The sequence below is a fragment of the Leptosomus discolor genome, chromosome 19 (assembly GCF_034619465.1).
Source record: "Leptosomus discolor isolate bLepDis1 chromosome 19, bLepDis1.hap2, whole genome shotgun sequence".
NCBI lineage: Eukaryota > Metazoa > Chordata > Aves > Leptosomiformes > Leptosomidae > Leptosomus > Leptosomus discolor.
The window spans coordinates 13,414,206-13,429,958 of record NC_141409.1 but is presented as its reverse complement, the minus strand read 5'-3'; the positions used below and the strand labels follow the sequence as shown (position 1 = coordinate 13,429,958).

The window sequence follows — 15,753 nt, the reverse complement described above, 5'->3', positions numbered from 1 at the left end:
AATGCCGTACCAACACAGGGGCTCAGCTAAGGATCTCTGCACGTGCTGTAGTGCACAGCGTGGAACCCCCTCAGATCTACAGCAAGGCTCTCCTGACTGGTCCATGAACACAATACAAGCATCCAGTATTTTAGTTAGTTCTGGTTTCCGGAGTTTCTGTTTAAACAGGATACATTCTTACAGTACTTACTTTCTACTTAAGTTTCAGCTAAAAACCAGGAATAGTTTCAAAACAAATGAGAAGCTTCCACTTCTTGCACATTCTGTCGTGCTGCTTGCCTCACATCACTCTACCGGGCTTAAGCGAGACCTTTGTACTTGTCTTTGTGATGGATAAACCTTAACGTGGCAAATTCCAAGGAGAAAGTCTGGAATTATTTGTATCTTGAAGTAGTCACAAGCACTGAAGAATGTGACGTTTCATTGCCTGTTCCTACGATAAACACACCTTCTCAGGGCATATAAAACCAATGGTTTTCCTTAACTTACCTTCCAAAATCAGAACAAGATCTGAGAAGATTTTGCTCTACACCTGGCATTGAAAAGCTGACACCTTAACTGACTCTGCTCACCTTCTGGGACTAATAAAGCTACCCAAAGTGTCAACAATCATCACCAGTCATCATCCCAGCACTGGGCAGGTAATTTTCTGAGTCTCTGTGTAGGAGAGACTTTGCCTCCTAGCACTTGTGAAGCTAGCACCATTGTTAGAACAGATTACTTGCCATAAACAGTAACTGAACTTTATCATATTACTTCAGGGAACGTTAATCTGATTTAGGGATTACATGGTGATGAAAAGCTGTGTCTTCCTGAAGAATCTAAGTTGTTTGGGGTCAACATGATGCAACTGCAACTTGTTAGGAAACACAATACTACACATACCTTGTAATGCCTTTGGATATGCTGTTGGAGAAAGCAAGCACACCAATGGTTGTCCAAATAAGTTCGTGAAATTCTGTAACAGATAAAAATTTTGAAGTATTGATGGTCACTTTGCTTGCTTTTGAATATTCAGCAGGTTAAGGGTACAAACAAAGATTAATGACAGAGAACACACTAACGCCCGTCACACAGTTCAGCACTGGCAGTAAGGCTGACAAGTTGACTTATAGACCACAGCACAGAAGGAATATACCCCATTACATTTTAAAAGAATTTTCATTCTCTCCTTTGACTGCTACTGATAGCAGACACTAGTTTCACAGAAATACGTCTTTCAGTAGTAACACGTTACTTGGAAAAAAAAATAAAAAATGTTCTGCAGTAGAAGTGAAAGCCATTGGCTTTCAGGCCAAAACAGATCTAGCATCTTTCCTCAGCACCAACTGAACTATCCAGTCAAAGTAATTTCTTTCTCCTTTTCTTTCTAGCAGGAGGAACTATGTCTGATGAAACAGAAGAGACCAGTGAAGAAAAGTTTTAAGTAACTTTCCTTTAAAGCAAGTATGTCATAACCTTAACATCTGCTCTACTGAAGCCTCAATTTTACCATAGTCATTTCATGCACCTTCCTCCAGCGCCATAAATATTACCTAAGCGTCCTGTTGCACAAGAATTTCTCCAGAACCCTGAAACGACACCATTGTCCAGTTTCACCAACATTTACCTGATAACAGTCCTACTGTCCATCTGTCTGGTAGGTATGCTGACTGGCAATAATTATCACCAAGAAAAGGAAATTGATTTACACAACTTCATTAGTTGTCATATGTCTCACCAGAACAGCTCTCTTAAAACTGAAGGTGTGCAAAGCCATAGAAAATATAAACGATCACGCCTGCATCCTATCAGAGCACACATTCAAACCACGCATCCAGAGCACATGAGTGCCACACATATGTCTGCAGATTATGTTCTTAAAATTGGCAGGTTATGGACATACGGTATACATCACCAGAAGTATTTGCTTGTGTAGAATCATCAAAAAGCTAATTTTTTAATTCCTTCTGGTTTCTGCTTAATTCAATTGGAACTTTCCCTTTGGAGCAGTATATTTCAATTAAATTAGTTTCACTGAAATAATTTAATATAAGTCTGCTACAGACAGTAATCTAGTCTAATCAAAATAAAACATTTCCCATATCTGACAAGAGTGCTGACTAGTCCTAAAAAACCTTCTATTTCATCAACAGCCTAAGGGAGATTTATATGCTAGATACTGAGGTTTGGTCTCTAATGAAGAAACAAAGACTATTACCATGAAGACAGTAACTGCAGGCCAACGCAGTAATTAGTAAGACTACTATAAAGCAGCACTCAAACCTCCAGAAGGAATCGCCCCAGACCTTGCCAGTTTGAACCGAATACACGGCGGCAGGTTACACGTTCCCACTAACGCGTGTGCTTAGCTTTCACGAGTGACGCACGTGCTTAATTCTATCCTGTATCACCCCGTTAGAGACCAAAGCTGACTTTCCATACTCTCCATCAGTAAAAACAACAATGCAATTAAACCCTGCCTACAGCTACAAAGCAAAACCAAGGGTCACTCGTGTACCTCTGAACGGCACCACTCACTGACAGTATCCGAGATCACGTTGGACTCTGTCCCAGCAGAGGTTAAGTCAACATGGCCAGGAAGTCCTGCAACGGGGAGAAGCTACACGGTTTAGCACAGACTGCACTCTTCGGAAGACGTCTGCTCATGCCAGTCGCTCCATCTAAACTGTAGCTTCAGGAGGAGAAGACTCTCAAGCTTCCAGGCACCTGTCTCCTCTCCTGCCCAGACAGCTGCCTACCACAGCCCAAGCGAACACCAGGATTCACTCACCACCGCCTCCGCTCCTGATCTGCACAGAAAAGCGCTGCAGACATCCATGCAACACAGGACAGGAGCACCTTACAGCCGTGGCTCGGAGCGGAGGACCCACGGTGCCCCAGGAAGACCTGCCCTGCAGTCTAGATGTTGGTCGCAGCTCTGGATGAGGAGTGCCCTACCTTTCAGTGCACGGACAACCCAAAAAGGGTAAAACCCATTTTTGTTTCAAAATTGACTCTGGTTTTTCACTTATTCCAGGTTTCCAACAGAAGCATTACTGCTTTTTAAGATGCATGTACTATACATCTCTCTCCAAAAAGAACCACCCAACACCTCCAAAGAAGTCACTTCACATGCAAGCTTTACTAAGCTGAGTATTGACCCCACATCACTACCAAAGGCCTTGCATCCTTACTGGCTGGAGTTTTTGTTTTGCTTTGGTTTTTTTAAGGCTTTGCATTTGACCATAATCCTAGACAACCACAGCTACAAGAAGATACTGATTTAAAAATATTATTGCATCCACATCCACTGTGGTAACCTTCAAGAACACAGCCATCTATATTTACATGGAAGTGTTAAAAAAAAAAAATTCACGGCTTTAAGTAGATATGCTTGATTTGCAGTTATCTTCCACTTTCAGCTAAATATATAGAGGAGGAAGCTGTTCAAGTGCCACTGATTTGACAAACTGGCAAGTCGCTTCCTGGCAGGACTTACTTTCAGTCATCACCATTTAAGCTCTCCAGAGAGAGGGAGAGGATGAGAATGCATGCAGGGGAGCAGAAACGGGCTGCAGAAAAAGATGTGTGAGCAGTCGCTGTTACTGCCAGCACTGCCAGCACTGACATTTAAATGTCAGGAGAGCTGCTGTCCTACCAGCGAAGATCAGAGCCGCTATGTGGAAAAAAGTCAGTGCGCAACTTCTCACACAGCTGCACAGAACCTCTTTGTTTGTGCCAGTGCTTGAGCCTACAGAGCACCTCGCAACACCCCCAGAGGACAGCCGCAGGACACCACACTATCGGTGTATTCTGGCGACAAGCACGCAAGCATGCACAGAATGACGACAGACAGGAATTTACAAGAGCTAGAAAATCTTGAGATCGAGAGCTCTGCTGTTTACCTTCAGCTGAAAACAAAACACCTAAACCCCTCCGCACACATCTAGCTGCCTAGGTTCAACAGCAAGAGATTGTGAAGGTGAGTGTGAGCTCTCAAATGCTGAACAGATTTTTTTAAATAGGGGTCCATACTCTTCCCCCTGCCCCCTTCATTCTCTTTTTAGGTTCCTCAGAATTGTGCCCACATGATTCTGATCTGGGTCAGAGCTCCTAGCAGCCACTTCCATAATCCTGTCCTGAAACACTTCCAAAACTCACATTTCTATACTCCTTACATACAGGCAGAGTTGGACTTCTCTCACACCAGCTGCTCTGCGTGCTTAACAGAGCACTGGCATATTTTACACTACTGATGGTCATTCACTGCAGAACAAGGAAAAGAAACTAAATGGAGCTTGCAGTTTTTGCTTACTGCGTGCCCACAAAATCTAAAGAACATTCAATTATCAAATGTACATGTAATACAAAAAGCAAATTCTACTGTAAACACTTGACAGTTATTCTCACAACAGCTACAGATCTACATGTGGGAAACCATCACCTCAGAGAGATCCTTTGCTCTAAGCTGTCCACAGAACCCTGGTATGTCCACAGCTGTATTTGAATTGAGGGTCACCAGGAAATCGCTTACTGCATCGTTACTATGCAACGTACAGAGCCGATCCACTTGACATCTTTCAGCAATTCTACTAGAGAGGAAGGGGGTGAAAAAAACCAAACCACACCAAAAACCAAACCCAAGACACTTTTTGCCCCCGAAACAAAACCAAGCCCCCCTGTTGTTACACTGGAATGAATGTCAGGAAAGAGCAGAGGAAAATAAATCCCTACCAAATCCTCATTTTCTCAGAAAGACAAACAAATCATTCTAATTGTGTTTCCCTGCCTTCCAATGGGGAAGAGAATTTAATAAAAGGCAGATTTGCACTGAAATCTAGTGTGGTGAAGTTAAATACAGTAGTATTTAAAAACTCCTTTGAAAGATACAACAATACAACCAACCACAAACCCTACAGAGAGGCCAGACGATGACTAAGACTGTCAGGTAAAATTCCCTGGCTCCCAGAACTATTCCGAGTCCTACTGATCACGGATTCAGCACCTCTGGCGGGCCCACAAATGCCTTTAAAACAAATGCCACAGCCTGTGGATACCGAGCAAGGACCAGGTTCCTCTGGCCACTAGACGTCCCTGTTCCTCCTCTGAAACGCAGCTGGGAACGTTCCCTTCTCTCGCTGCACATAACAGAGCTATAAAAAGGACGGCGCGAGGAAGTGGCACTTTCCCCAGATCCAGCACATTCTTAATATCCCATTCATGAATGCCATAAATGTCATCACGCTATCCAGATTCGGCTGGCGACTGGGACTGAAAACGCCTGCTGCTGTATTACCCGAGTTGCAGACTCCCCAAGGTGGTGTGGCCTGGAGCAATTCTACCGCAAGTCCATAGCACCCTAGGAAGGAGGCTCATTGTCCAAGCATATACCACTCTACAGTAACACTGGATGCTAATTTGAGTCTTGTTATTTCCTTGGGTCAGACACTTTTCAGACACAGACACCCCGTGTTTTATAAGATCGGGCTCAATGCTTTGACTCCGTCCTGTTGCTTAAAAGCAACTGAGTGTTGGATGACTGGAAAAAAAATAAAGCAGATTAGTTATCTCCCTCCCCCATGCACACACCACACCAAGATTTGTCTTTGGTATATAACAAAAATAAACCTCCCACCAGAGACCTTGGAAATCTTGAACCTTTTTTCCCTCCAGGAGGATTTATTACTTTCCAATGAGCGGCTGTTCATGTGCTTCTCCTTCTTGTTCCTATTCATAGGATCAGATCCTGACTAGCATGCACAACCTCAAAAGAAAAGAAAGACTGAATACAAACTGTTTAAAAAATAGCCTGTTAAAAGTGTAAGCTAACTAGGGGTTGACACTGTATCCTATCACACGAGTAGCTGCCTTCAAGAGCCTTACCTTATAGGCGACACTGTTTGAAGAGTCCACAATGATGAAGAGGGGCTTTCTTGTGAAAGGGTAGAGATCTCCAGGGTGAAGACTGAAAAGAGAAAGGGATGCTTCACAGAGCACTGGAACTGCTGCAACGCCGTGACAGCACACAAATGTCCCAGGCACACAGCAGCCCACGTCAGATAAAACGCAAGCAGATTCCCCGTGCCCCAGTCCTCCCATTCAGCCTCAAAGGCAAAACTCGTTTGGTATTCTCTGTAATACGGGCTATGGGACTTATTAGCTCTTTGCCAACAAGAGATGTTTATCTTCTTGAGAAGTCATCCACCTCTAATTTGAAGTTTTCTAGTAACAAAGAATTTACGTTAAGTCACAGTAACACTTTTTGAGTGTTTAAATCGTCATTTACAGTTACATATTCATTCTTAATTGTTCAGCTTCAAGCCAATCTACGTTGTGATGTCCTCCACTGAAGAGTTTGAATTCCAGAGGCTCTGATGCATCTTTCTGCATTAAACACAAATTCTTCCGAATCTGCAGTTGTCACACTCGTGGAACTTACCAGTGCATCTCCTTGTAGGACTGGTTTCGCTTGTGGATAGCATCCCCATTTATAATGTCCCGGTTGCTATTGGTCAGAACACCACCAAAATCATATGGACCTACACATGGCAAAAAGGAAGCTAAAATTAGCACAGGCAGCTCACCCCTGTTAGGGATTTAATGATTACATGTAAGGGATGAGGCAATCACAAATGCCAGAAAACTAAGTGAATCTGAACTACTGCAACTCTAAGGAGGGGATGGAGGAATGCGGAGACTTTACTAAGTACATATCCCATTTTATACATTTTTAGTAGTTTCAGCATCTATCAAATAGAAGCGAGCAGTGCAACTTCAGAACTTCTAATTTATTTATTTGCTACTTATCCGCAAACATAATACAAAAGATCCAAATATTGGCTCTTCTTACACTGCACAGCAAAAAGATGAAAACCTATTACACCTTTCATACAGGAAAACCAATACCTTTGTAAAATTACTATATGAGCTAGCATATTCTAGATTCAGAATTTGATCAAAACCTAAGGCTAAATCAATCAAAAACCCTGTAGCCTCTCAGAGTGGATACACTGCTATCATCTGCGGCTGTAACACTGCAAAGGGGAGAAGAGAGAGCTCAGAAGATGAATATGCTTTCAGTACGCCTAGAAAAGGACAAAACAGTTTTAACCATATTTCAGAGCTGCAGCAAAACTCTATTTTTTTAAGATTTCAACTACAGAATTCACAATTTTTACATGCACACAGCCTGGACATGTGTTCCGAAGGTAAGCGAAAGAAATATTCTGCTAAGCTTGTGCAACTGAGCTACCTGTCTGTCTGGTGGACAGCAAAGATGAAAGTAACGGCTATAAAAAATATCAAATCCTGGACAAAAAAATAATAATAAAAAAAAATAAAAAGCAAGCTAGAGATACCAGGAAGTATTTCTGCCATTGATATGGGTATGAAATGTCACTAACATTAGTAAAATAAAGTATTAGGATTTCCTCATTCTGTTACACGTTTGCAGAGTTGGTTGACCTGTATTTGGCCACCAAATGCAATTTTTTCAGGTTTGGACGCGGAAGACACCTTTCCATTTTAAGGGACGCTTTGGGAACACAACATTAGGAACAGAACACACATGAACTTAGCACTGTTACGAACGTCTCGCGTGATCTGTCGTACACAAACAGCTTGCAGGCGATGCGCAGTGCAACTGGCAGCTGCTCTCCCTTTTAATAAGGCAGAACTTTTTGGCCCGCGCAGACCACACCACCTTATTAAAAGAATGCAGTTGTAACGGGATTGATTTAATGCACACTGAAGTCTGACTGTGCAGCTCTTCAGATGTCAGAGCCTGGATGCATCTACAGCAAGGTACTAAGCTGAAACACCACATGCAGTGGACTGGACATACCACAGGCTGTAAGGAACACAGTTGAGTTAGAACCTGTCACCACGTTGCAGCAAAAGTAAAATGTTAAAAGCATTTTAAAAAAAATCACTGCCACAATCCAAAGCTGACAGGGATTTTTTTCCTTTAACATTTTGAAAGCTCTATAAATCATGCACTGGGATGGACAAGGCATGCATCTTATAAAGGAATGCAAGTCTCAAACAGATGAGGCATGTACAATATTTAGGATGTTAATAACTTCTTTTTTTCCTTGAATTATATGAACAGATCTTTTGACTGTGTTTATTTCAGCCAACCAGTTTTCAGCTTTTAGATTGCAGCTGCATCCAAATATTCTGCTAGGTTGCAAAGAACAGGAGGATGTGGTGAGGGGAATTGTCAAAATCATGAGAAGGGCTTGAATTGTCAGGTTAACAAGCGTGCAAATAGAAGAGTCCCTGCAGACGCTTCAGCCCTTTTACCACCCATCTCCTGACCATATGTTCTCCTAGTGCTGGAGACTGGAAAGAATCACAAAGTGCCATTCAGCCATTTCATTAACTTTGCGCTGATGCATCAACTAAGCCACGTGGTCTTCAAAACTGGTGAAGCTTTTAGTACTTCAGATGCATCAAAAACTGGGTATGTCCTTTGAAAAGGTCTCAGGTTAATGCAGACTAATTAAAACACAGAGAATTAACTATTGTTTGTGGAAAAAAAAGGCTATCTTACTAAGTTATCAGGGGAATAAAATTGACTTGTCTTTTAAAAGGAGCTTTGTGACATCTTTCTTGGTCACTTGTCCTGGAACATAAAGAGAATTCAAGCCCTGTTCATGACAGGGAGCATTCCTTTATTGTACCTTCACTATCCGAACGACCTGATGGAAACACGCCCGTGGCAGACAAGTAAATCAACAGCACGCTGTTTGCAGGCAGCTCCTGAAATTCAAATAGAGAGAAGAGTGGCAAGGGAAGAAATGTGTAAGTTTATTTTAATATTCAATCATCACCTTCAAAAATATATTGTCATTTAAGATTGTGCTACTCCTGCTTCTGGCTTCCCTGCACTCTGTTCTTCGATCCCTTCAGACAGGTGAGCACACACACAAAAATGAAAACTGATGACACGTTCGTACTTTTTTTTTTCCCCCCACACAGACTCTAGGCTGGCATTAAGAGGTTCAAGCAGCACTAAAAAAGCATCTGCTTCCACACAGACTCTCTTACTATCTAGCCAGATCTGAGGCTTCCCGAGGCACAGGAACCAAAAGCTGCCAAGATCTCTGCAGACCCTAACTCCCAAAACAATTCAGGATCCTAAAGGAAGTTCTTTGTTTCCAAATAACCCAGTCTGCAACATCTGCCTTTTCCCCCCGACCCTTCTTGGCTGAACAAGCTCGACACACCCAGGTTTCTGGACAGACCTGTAAAAGATCTGTGTTCCACCTTTCTAATGGGCTGTCCGCAGGAGGAAACAGATGCTTTAAATTGCTGCGAAAGGCTGAGCGTAGAGGCGCCCAAAATCCTAAGCAGTAAGGAGGCACTTCCTTCACTTCACCGGCTGTTTCTTTACAGTTCTTTCTTGAGACAAACTGAAACTTGTTTCTTCATAGGACTCATATTCCATTTTTACCACTAAATCCTGTTGCTGACTTGTACAGCCATAATTAAGCATAATAAGGCCAGGAACTTTATTAAATTAAAATACGCACGGCAACTGTATTTTAAAAAGTCTACAAACGTTTCGATTACTTACATGGAAGAGAGCAGTGGGTAACAAAGACAGACAGGCAGATAAATACAGCACGTGCAGGAGAGAGCTACAATTCCAATGGGACACAGAACTGAGACCCGCCAGGTGTGCAGTGCTTAAAAGCAACTGTTTCTTGAAATACTTCCCTCATTTTGGACTGTTTGGCACAACATGAAGTACAAGAATACTCTTAAGATTTTTCTGTTCTCCAGATCTCTCAGTAAGTATTTCCTATATAATATATATAGGAAATAGATGAACTTTATATAGGAAAACTTATTTTTATACGTACGTCTGCATAGGTAAATATAAATGTCTGTTTATATGTGTGTGTGGGTACACATGCACAAATAAAATTACTGGAAAAGATTAAATCACATGCAACACTTACATGACATCACATTACTTAGGGCTTCCCACAGTATTGCCATGCACCACGCCTGATACCAGACAGCTACGACTACGACCGCTCGCACGGGAGCTGTTCAAGCTCTGCTTTGAAGAGGGCTGTATCTTAGCAATGACAGAACAACTGCTGTTTAACAGCAAGCTGGGCTTCTGTCTTAAAATGACTCTTTTTTTTTAAATTTCCCTTCACAACAGACAACAGATTTGCTTTTATTATACGAATCACACATATCTATAATATCTCTACCCTCTCTGAAGATCATACTGAACATTTTAAGAATGCCAAAAAGCATTAATTATCTCGAAGTATAAAAGATTATCTCAACCACATTTTACTCAGTGTCACACACTATTCTGGATATTTTTCTATTAAGAATAAATTCAATTTCACAAACCTTAAATGATGCTGCTAAAAATGTATATAGCTGGCTAAAAGTTGGTTTATAAAGTAGATATTTATGGGGGTTTTCCCGCCTGGCTGGTTTCTCCGTTGACTCCTGTTAAAAGAAAAACAAAAAACACAACACAAAAACCCAACAACTGTAGAATACCAAAGCAGTTTCATAACCCTCTAAATTTCTATTCATTAGAATGTTCATCTTCAACGTACTTCCACCCAAATGGTCTGCCCAAGCTGCACTTCCGACTGCACAGTAAAGCAAGATGCACAGTATGGGAACCAGAACTTTGTATGAACCTTCATTTAAATTTGTTACCTACATCTTCCTTACTCTCTAAAGCATCACCCAAGAAAAGAGTGAAAAAATTCACTCCTCATCTCAATTAAATAAATTAAAATCTACATATTTCCTTTTGCCTCCAGATAAAGTGGTTTTTATGCTTTCTCTGAAGGGAATATTTAACTTTCAGATGACTTAGCAAGCTGATGAGCTTATCTGGCTGCACAACTGCTAGAGTGAAAACAAGGAAGGGGTGACGTGCATACGGGTAAGGACAGGCACGGCACCCCTTCAGAAGTACCTCGGCTAGACTGATGTAAACCAGTTGTGAAATGATGCCCAAATATTTGTTCCTGCTATTTTTTCCCACTGTTGAAGGTTTGCTAAGGAGAAAAAAAAGGAAGGGAAGACATGGCTTGGATCAAACTCCACAGGTTTGAGCTACTCCTCACTAACCAGTAAGAGTTACACCAGCTTTACCAACCCGCTCTGCACAGTGACAATACTGAAAGAGTACACCGCTCAAAACAAACAAAAAACCCCAGCTAAGATCTGTTGCCAGGTTTATCACAGCAGGAGAACTTACCTGCATTCCAGGTTTGTTCATTTGTGACGCTAAATTCATTGGTTCCCTTTCAAGTGCTTGTAGCATTCGGAACATATCAATTGTTAATTCACTGAACTTGACCTGCAAGAGAGTTAAACAGTTTATCCTGCCAGATACAGATTAAACAGCATTTCTTTGGAATCATCCAGGTAAGAGATTCAACTGCATACCAGGCAGACCATTTTCTGTCTCTCTAAGACCTGTCAGTGTCATCTTTGAATCTCTAAAGAGCTGTGAATGACTTTTAGAAGAGCTCACAGAGGAAAAGGTCTATTTATTACTGGTCTACCAGGCCAGTTCACTATAGTACAGACCCCTACTTTGCAAATTACAGACTTTGCTGGGGTGTTTACAAATCAAATGCTGAAACAGCCATGTACTACGAATTTAGACAAAATCTGAAAAATATACACAAAGTTGTAGTTTAGGTACGACTGCCTTGCTTATCTGAAGAAAGAGCTCAGAGAGTAGTCACGAAGTCTGTACAACTTCACTATCATCATCATCATCTAAAACCCAAGATCTTGAGCGTCTTTTGAAAACCCCTTCCTGTTGCAACTGAAGTTGCTTCAGCAGGTCATGTGAAAGCACGAGTCAAGCTTTTTCTAGACCTATCCCAGAGGCCTCTCATGCTCGAACAATCCAGTATATGAAAATCAATTGTATCTACTTAATTGATATGATGAATGTAAGCAATAAGGGGTGAGTACCACAGGTCTAATATCTAACGTTTCATTTTTAACTCTGACTTGTGAGAGCCTCGTCTTCTTGCTGCCGCTGCAAACAGCACAATCAAAATATTTGAATGTTCGCCTCTATTGGAATCGCTGTTGTGTGATCAGAAGATATCGGGGGAAGGACTCTGAACTCCAAAGATACAAACCCAAGCGCCTGGAAATTCTTTTACCTGGTTGTTGCAGTTCCCAATAATCAGTGCATCTGCAAGAGCAAGCTGTCCCACTATCATTCCCTGCTCTAGCAACGGAGCTCCTGTTTCAGAAAGCCTGTTAGAGGTGATTACAATGGTGTTGTCATCATTTAAAACCATGACAGGGTCTGCCTAAAAAAAGCAACCAGAATAAATCAGGAATTCAAGCAAACATACAGATTTGCAGCCAGAGAGAAGTCCAAAGGTCTTGTCACTTACAGCAAACATTTCATAACGGAGGCCGATTTTTAAAATTAATTTGCCATATATATATTTGTATGCAGGCTACAGAGTAGTGCCTTACCCCATGGAAAAGCAATAGCTCTTAGGGACTGCAAGCAAATACACAGTACAAGCACCTGAAGCTACAGCAAATAGAAAAACATACTTCCTCGAATGACATGAACTCTGCTTCAGCTTTTCTATACCTGAGGAACCAAATGTCATCAACAACCTTACAAGTTCTCACAGAATAAACTAAACATTCCTACAACATAGAAGAACCCTGAACTATTTTAGTTTGCCTTCCCTCCCTAGAAATAAATAGCAAAGGAGATGAGTGAATGATAACGCTGCCATCCATTCTTTATGCTATCCTTAAATAAATACTCGTGTTACATAGTGACATCCTGTACAAAAGGGGGAAAGTGGAACAGTCTCATTTGTCAGAATAAAAAAAAAACTTTCCTTTTAACAAGCTTCAGAAGTTGGTCACATTACGACTGTGCTAACAGCCCACCGGTTACCTCCCATGCTTACACAGCATTTTCCACTCTACACTGCTTATGCATTGCCAGTGTAACAGACCAGTACTCCAGCAAAGTACACCTCGAAACACAACCAAGAGATCAGCAAATTGGACTGGCTTCACAACAACAGAATTAGAGTTGACAGTCTCTCCAAATATTGACCGTGGTAACTGCTGTGCTTTCAATTCCACCATTTTCTGAACACCAAGAGCAAACCCAAGCAGGTGACCAAGTGCATCTCAGCTTCACTCTTCGGGCTTCAACGCGTTACATGGCCAGGTCTGACCCTTCGGGCCCTTTAACGGCTGTCACTGCTAAGCTACTGCGAACACCCTCAATGATTACATTGGACAGGAACACTGTCCCTGCACGTGGCGCATCGGCTTACCACGTGGAGGTGGTGATACAGGAACACCTCGGTGAATAAGTCAGAAAGTTTTACTTTTAAATCAACAACTAAAAGGGAATGGTATTCTCACCTCGATAAACGCTGCCACTTCCTGAAGAACGAGGTTCCACTCCACCTGATCCTCAGTATTAAAGCGATGAGTGTAGTCTTCGATTTCATCTGACAGCTCCTGATGTAAAGAGGTCAAAGACAGACATAGTCACTTCTTAAGCTAGAGCTTAACAGGCAGTCAGTAACTTTACAGTTTGGTTAGCTGTGCTGGCCTTTAAGAATAATTAAAAAAAAAAAAATTACTTGAGAACATATGCAGCACACTTATGACTAACACGCCAGCCAAAACGCGCTCTTTCAGGAGACAGAATGCCAATGTGACACTGAGTTTTGGCAATGCAAAGTGTCTTTTAAGAAGGTCCAAATGCAAAGAATATCTGGAGTTAAGTATAACCATCCCACTCGCATACAGCTATGTCACTGGTTATCACCATAAGCTATGGATAACCAAGGACTCAAATTTCAGTTCACAAGTAACTTTAAATATATCGAGAAAGTGAATGGTAGGGCTTTTTTAGCTGCTACTAAGCTAAGCTGGCAGTTCAAGGAAGCTTAGACACAAAGACAGTAATGCAACCTACACAAAACTGTCAATACCAGAAGCTACTTGCAGCAAGGTTGTTGGAGGGGTTTGGGAAGCATATGCTGTCAGGAGACGCATGCTGTTCCTTTGTTGCAGTTAAAGGGCACCTCCCTATCTAGGCTGCAGCTACTGCAATACCGTTACTCGGTGCTCAAACAATGCCGTCAAATCATTTGAGCTTGAAGGGTCATCATTAAATGTCCAGTTCACAGAAGATGTTGGATGTCAGATACACTAGAAAAGCCATGATCCACACTGGCCTGTACTCTATTTGCTGCACCTAAGGACTCGTGTTTACAGGCATCCAGTGCTTTACTCCCACGGCAGAGGCACAGGCAGGTCCAGCCTCTCCAACTCCATAGTGGTATCTACATCATTTAGCAAGGTTTAATTTTGATGGGTCTCTGGAAGTATTCAGGACACATCCAGGATGTGTTCTAGACCTGAGACAGAGTGATTGCAGTTTGGAAGGGAAGAGAAATAAGCTCAACATCAAGCTAGGAGACAAGGGCTTTCCAAGCAACAGCGTGTCATGAAGACTTGCTGGGGGAGACTCCACCAATGTCTTAAATCCACTACAGGAATGAAGATGTACTCAGAGTTATCACAAGCCCCACATTTCCAGATGAATAACATGCACCTTACAGTTTACTCCTAGCTATATAAATTTGTGAAGTTCTTCTCTAGCCAAATGTTCAGATCATACCGAATCTTTCCATACCTCTAGTCATGTTACTCCTTCCTTTTGTGGCATCCAACAGCACAATCAATTAAACGAGGAAAAAAAAGGAAAAGCTATGCTGCAGCAGCAGCTAACATCATAGATCCAAAGAGTGATTGAAATAGACTATATTATGGATTCCTTAATGAGGAGAAAAGCCCTGAATAACCAGCAACCTCCCACCCCTTAGCACGTTTATTCTCATTTTAACCTACCTTTACAAGGTCCTTTACAACATCCATTTTGTTGAGCAAGAGACAAACCACTATAAACCTTGCATAGTAACGCAGCTTCTTAACCACTAATTCAGGCCTAAACACAACAACAAAAACAAATCTGAGATTAAAGTAGAACACACATAGGCAACAGGGGTAAGGGAGAAGAGGAGTTTAAGACCAGAGCAAGGCTGAACACTCTGCAGATGAAGAGTTCTAACTGAATTCATGTGGGGATCAATAGCTACCTGGCTGTTGAGGGGTTTATTTAAAATTGAGTACAGGGACATAAAATACACATCAGAAAGCCACAGCCTCCCCCTTCCCCACAGTCTCCTTACATGAGAACAGGCATGGGAGTCAGATATAACCGCTGTCTCTTCAAACCTTTTGACAGTCCACGGGCACTATCTGACCCCGCTGCACCACACGATAATCACAGCTGGCTCAGAGTTCACCCACCTGGGGCAACTCAAGAGATCTGCAAGTCAGCATAGCCTGTAACTGCTCATCCATTTCTAAAATCTTCTGACAGCATCTAGAAACATGCTTGGTCAATCCTACCTTGTCTGAAACAGCTCAAGCACTCAGACTGAAATTGAGAGATTTTTAAGAGAGAAGATAATAGGCCCAACAGCGATCAGAACAGAGCAGGGAAACTTTCAGCTTTTTTGTGGCACACAGGTGCATTTAGACATCAACAAGACTAGAGATGTGCAATTAGTTTAAGTCCAGAGATCCCTGAATGCTTGGCAGGAAACTCCCTAGCTAACCTTCTGCATTTATCTTGATGATGACTTCAGATCATTTCTTCTTTAACCTTACTTTGATGAGAGAATCCAG

At 41.9% G+C, this 15,753-nt stretch overlaps 1 protein-coding gene across 1 annotated transcript in view; it reads right to left on the bottom strand.

The window, feature by feature from the left end:
• Positions 1 to 15,753, bottom strand: part of SCAI (suppressor of cancer cell invasion) — a 42,061-nt gene that overhangs the window by 1,708 nt on the left and 24,600 nt on the right. The window contains exons 7-15 of the mRNA XM_086475725.1: positions 14,911 to 15,007; positions 13,411 to 13,509; positions 12,162 to 12,314; positions 11,234 to 11,335; positions 10,363 to 10,464; positions 8,667 to 8,745; positions 6,422 to 6,521; positions 5,866 to 5,947; positions 886 to 958 (exon numbers count right to left, since the gene is read on the bottom strand). Coding sequence (XP_086331851.1) covers positions 886 to 958; positions 5,866 to 5,947; positions 6,422 to 6,521; positions 8,667 to 8,745; positions 10,363 to 10,464; positions 11,234 to 11,335; positions 12,162 to 12,314; positions 13,411 to 13,509; positions 14,911 to 15,007 — 887 coding nt within the window. The remainder of the gene's footprint in view (positions 1 to 885; positions 959 to 5,865; positions 5,948 to 6,421; positions 6,522 to 8,666; positions 8,746 to 10,362; positions 10,465 to 11,233; positions 11,336 to 12,161; positions 12,315 to 13,410; positions 13,510 to 14,910; positions 15,008 to 15,753) is intronic.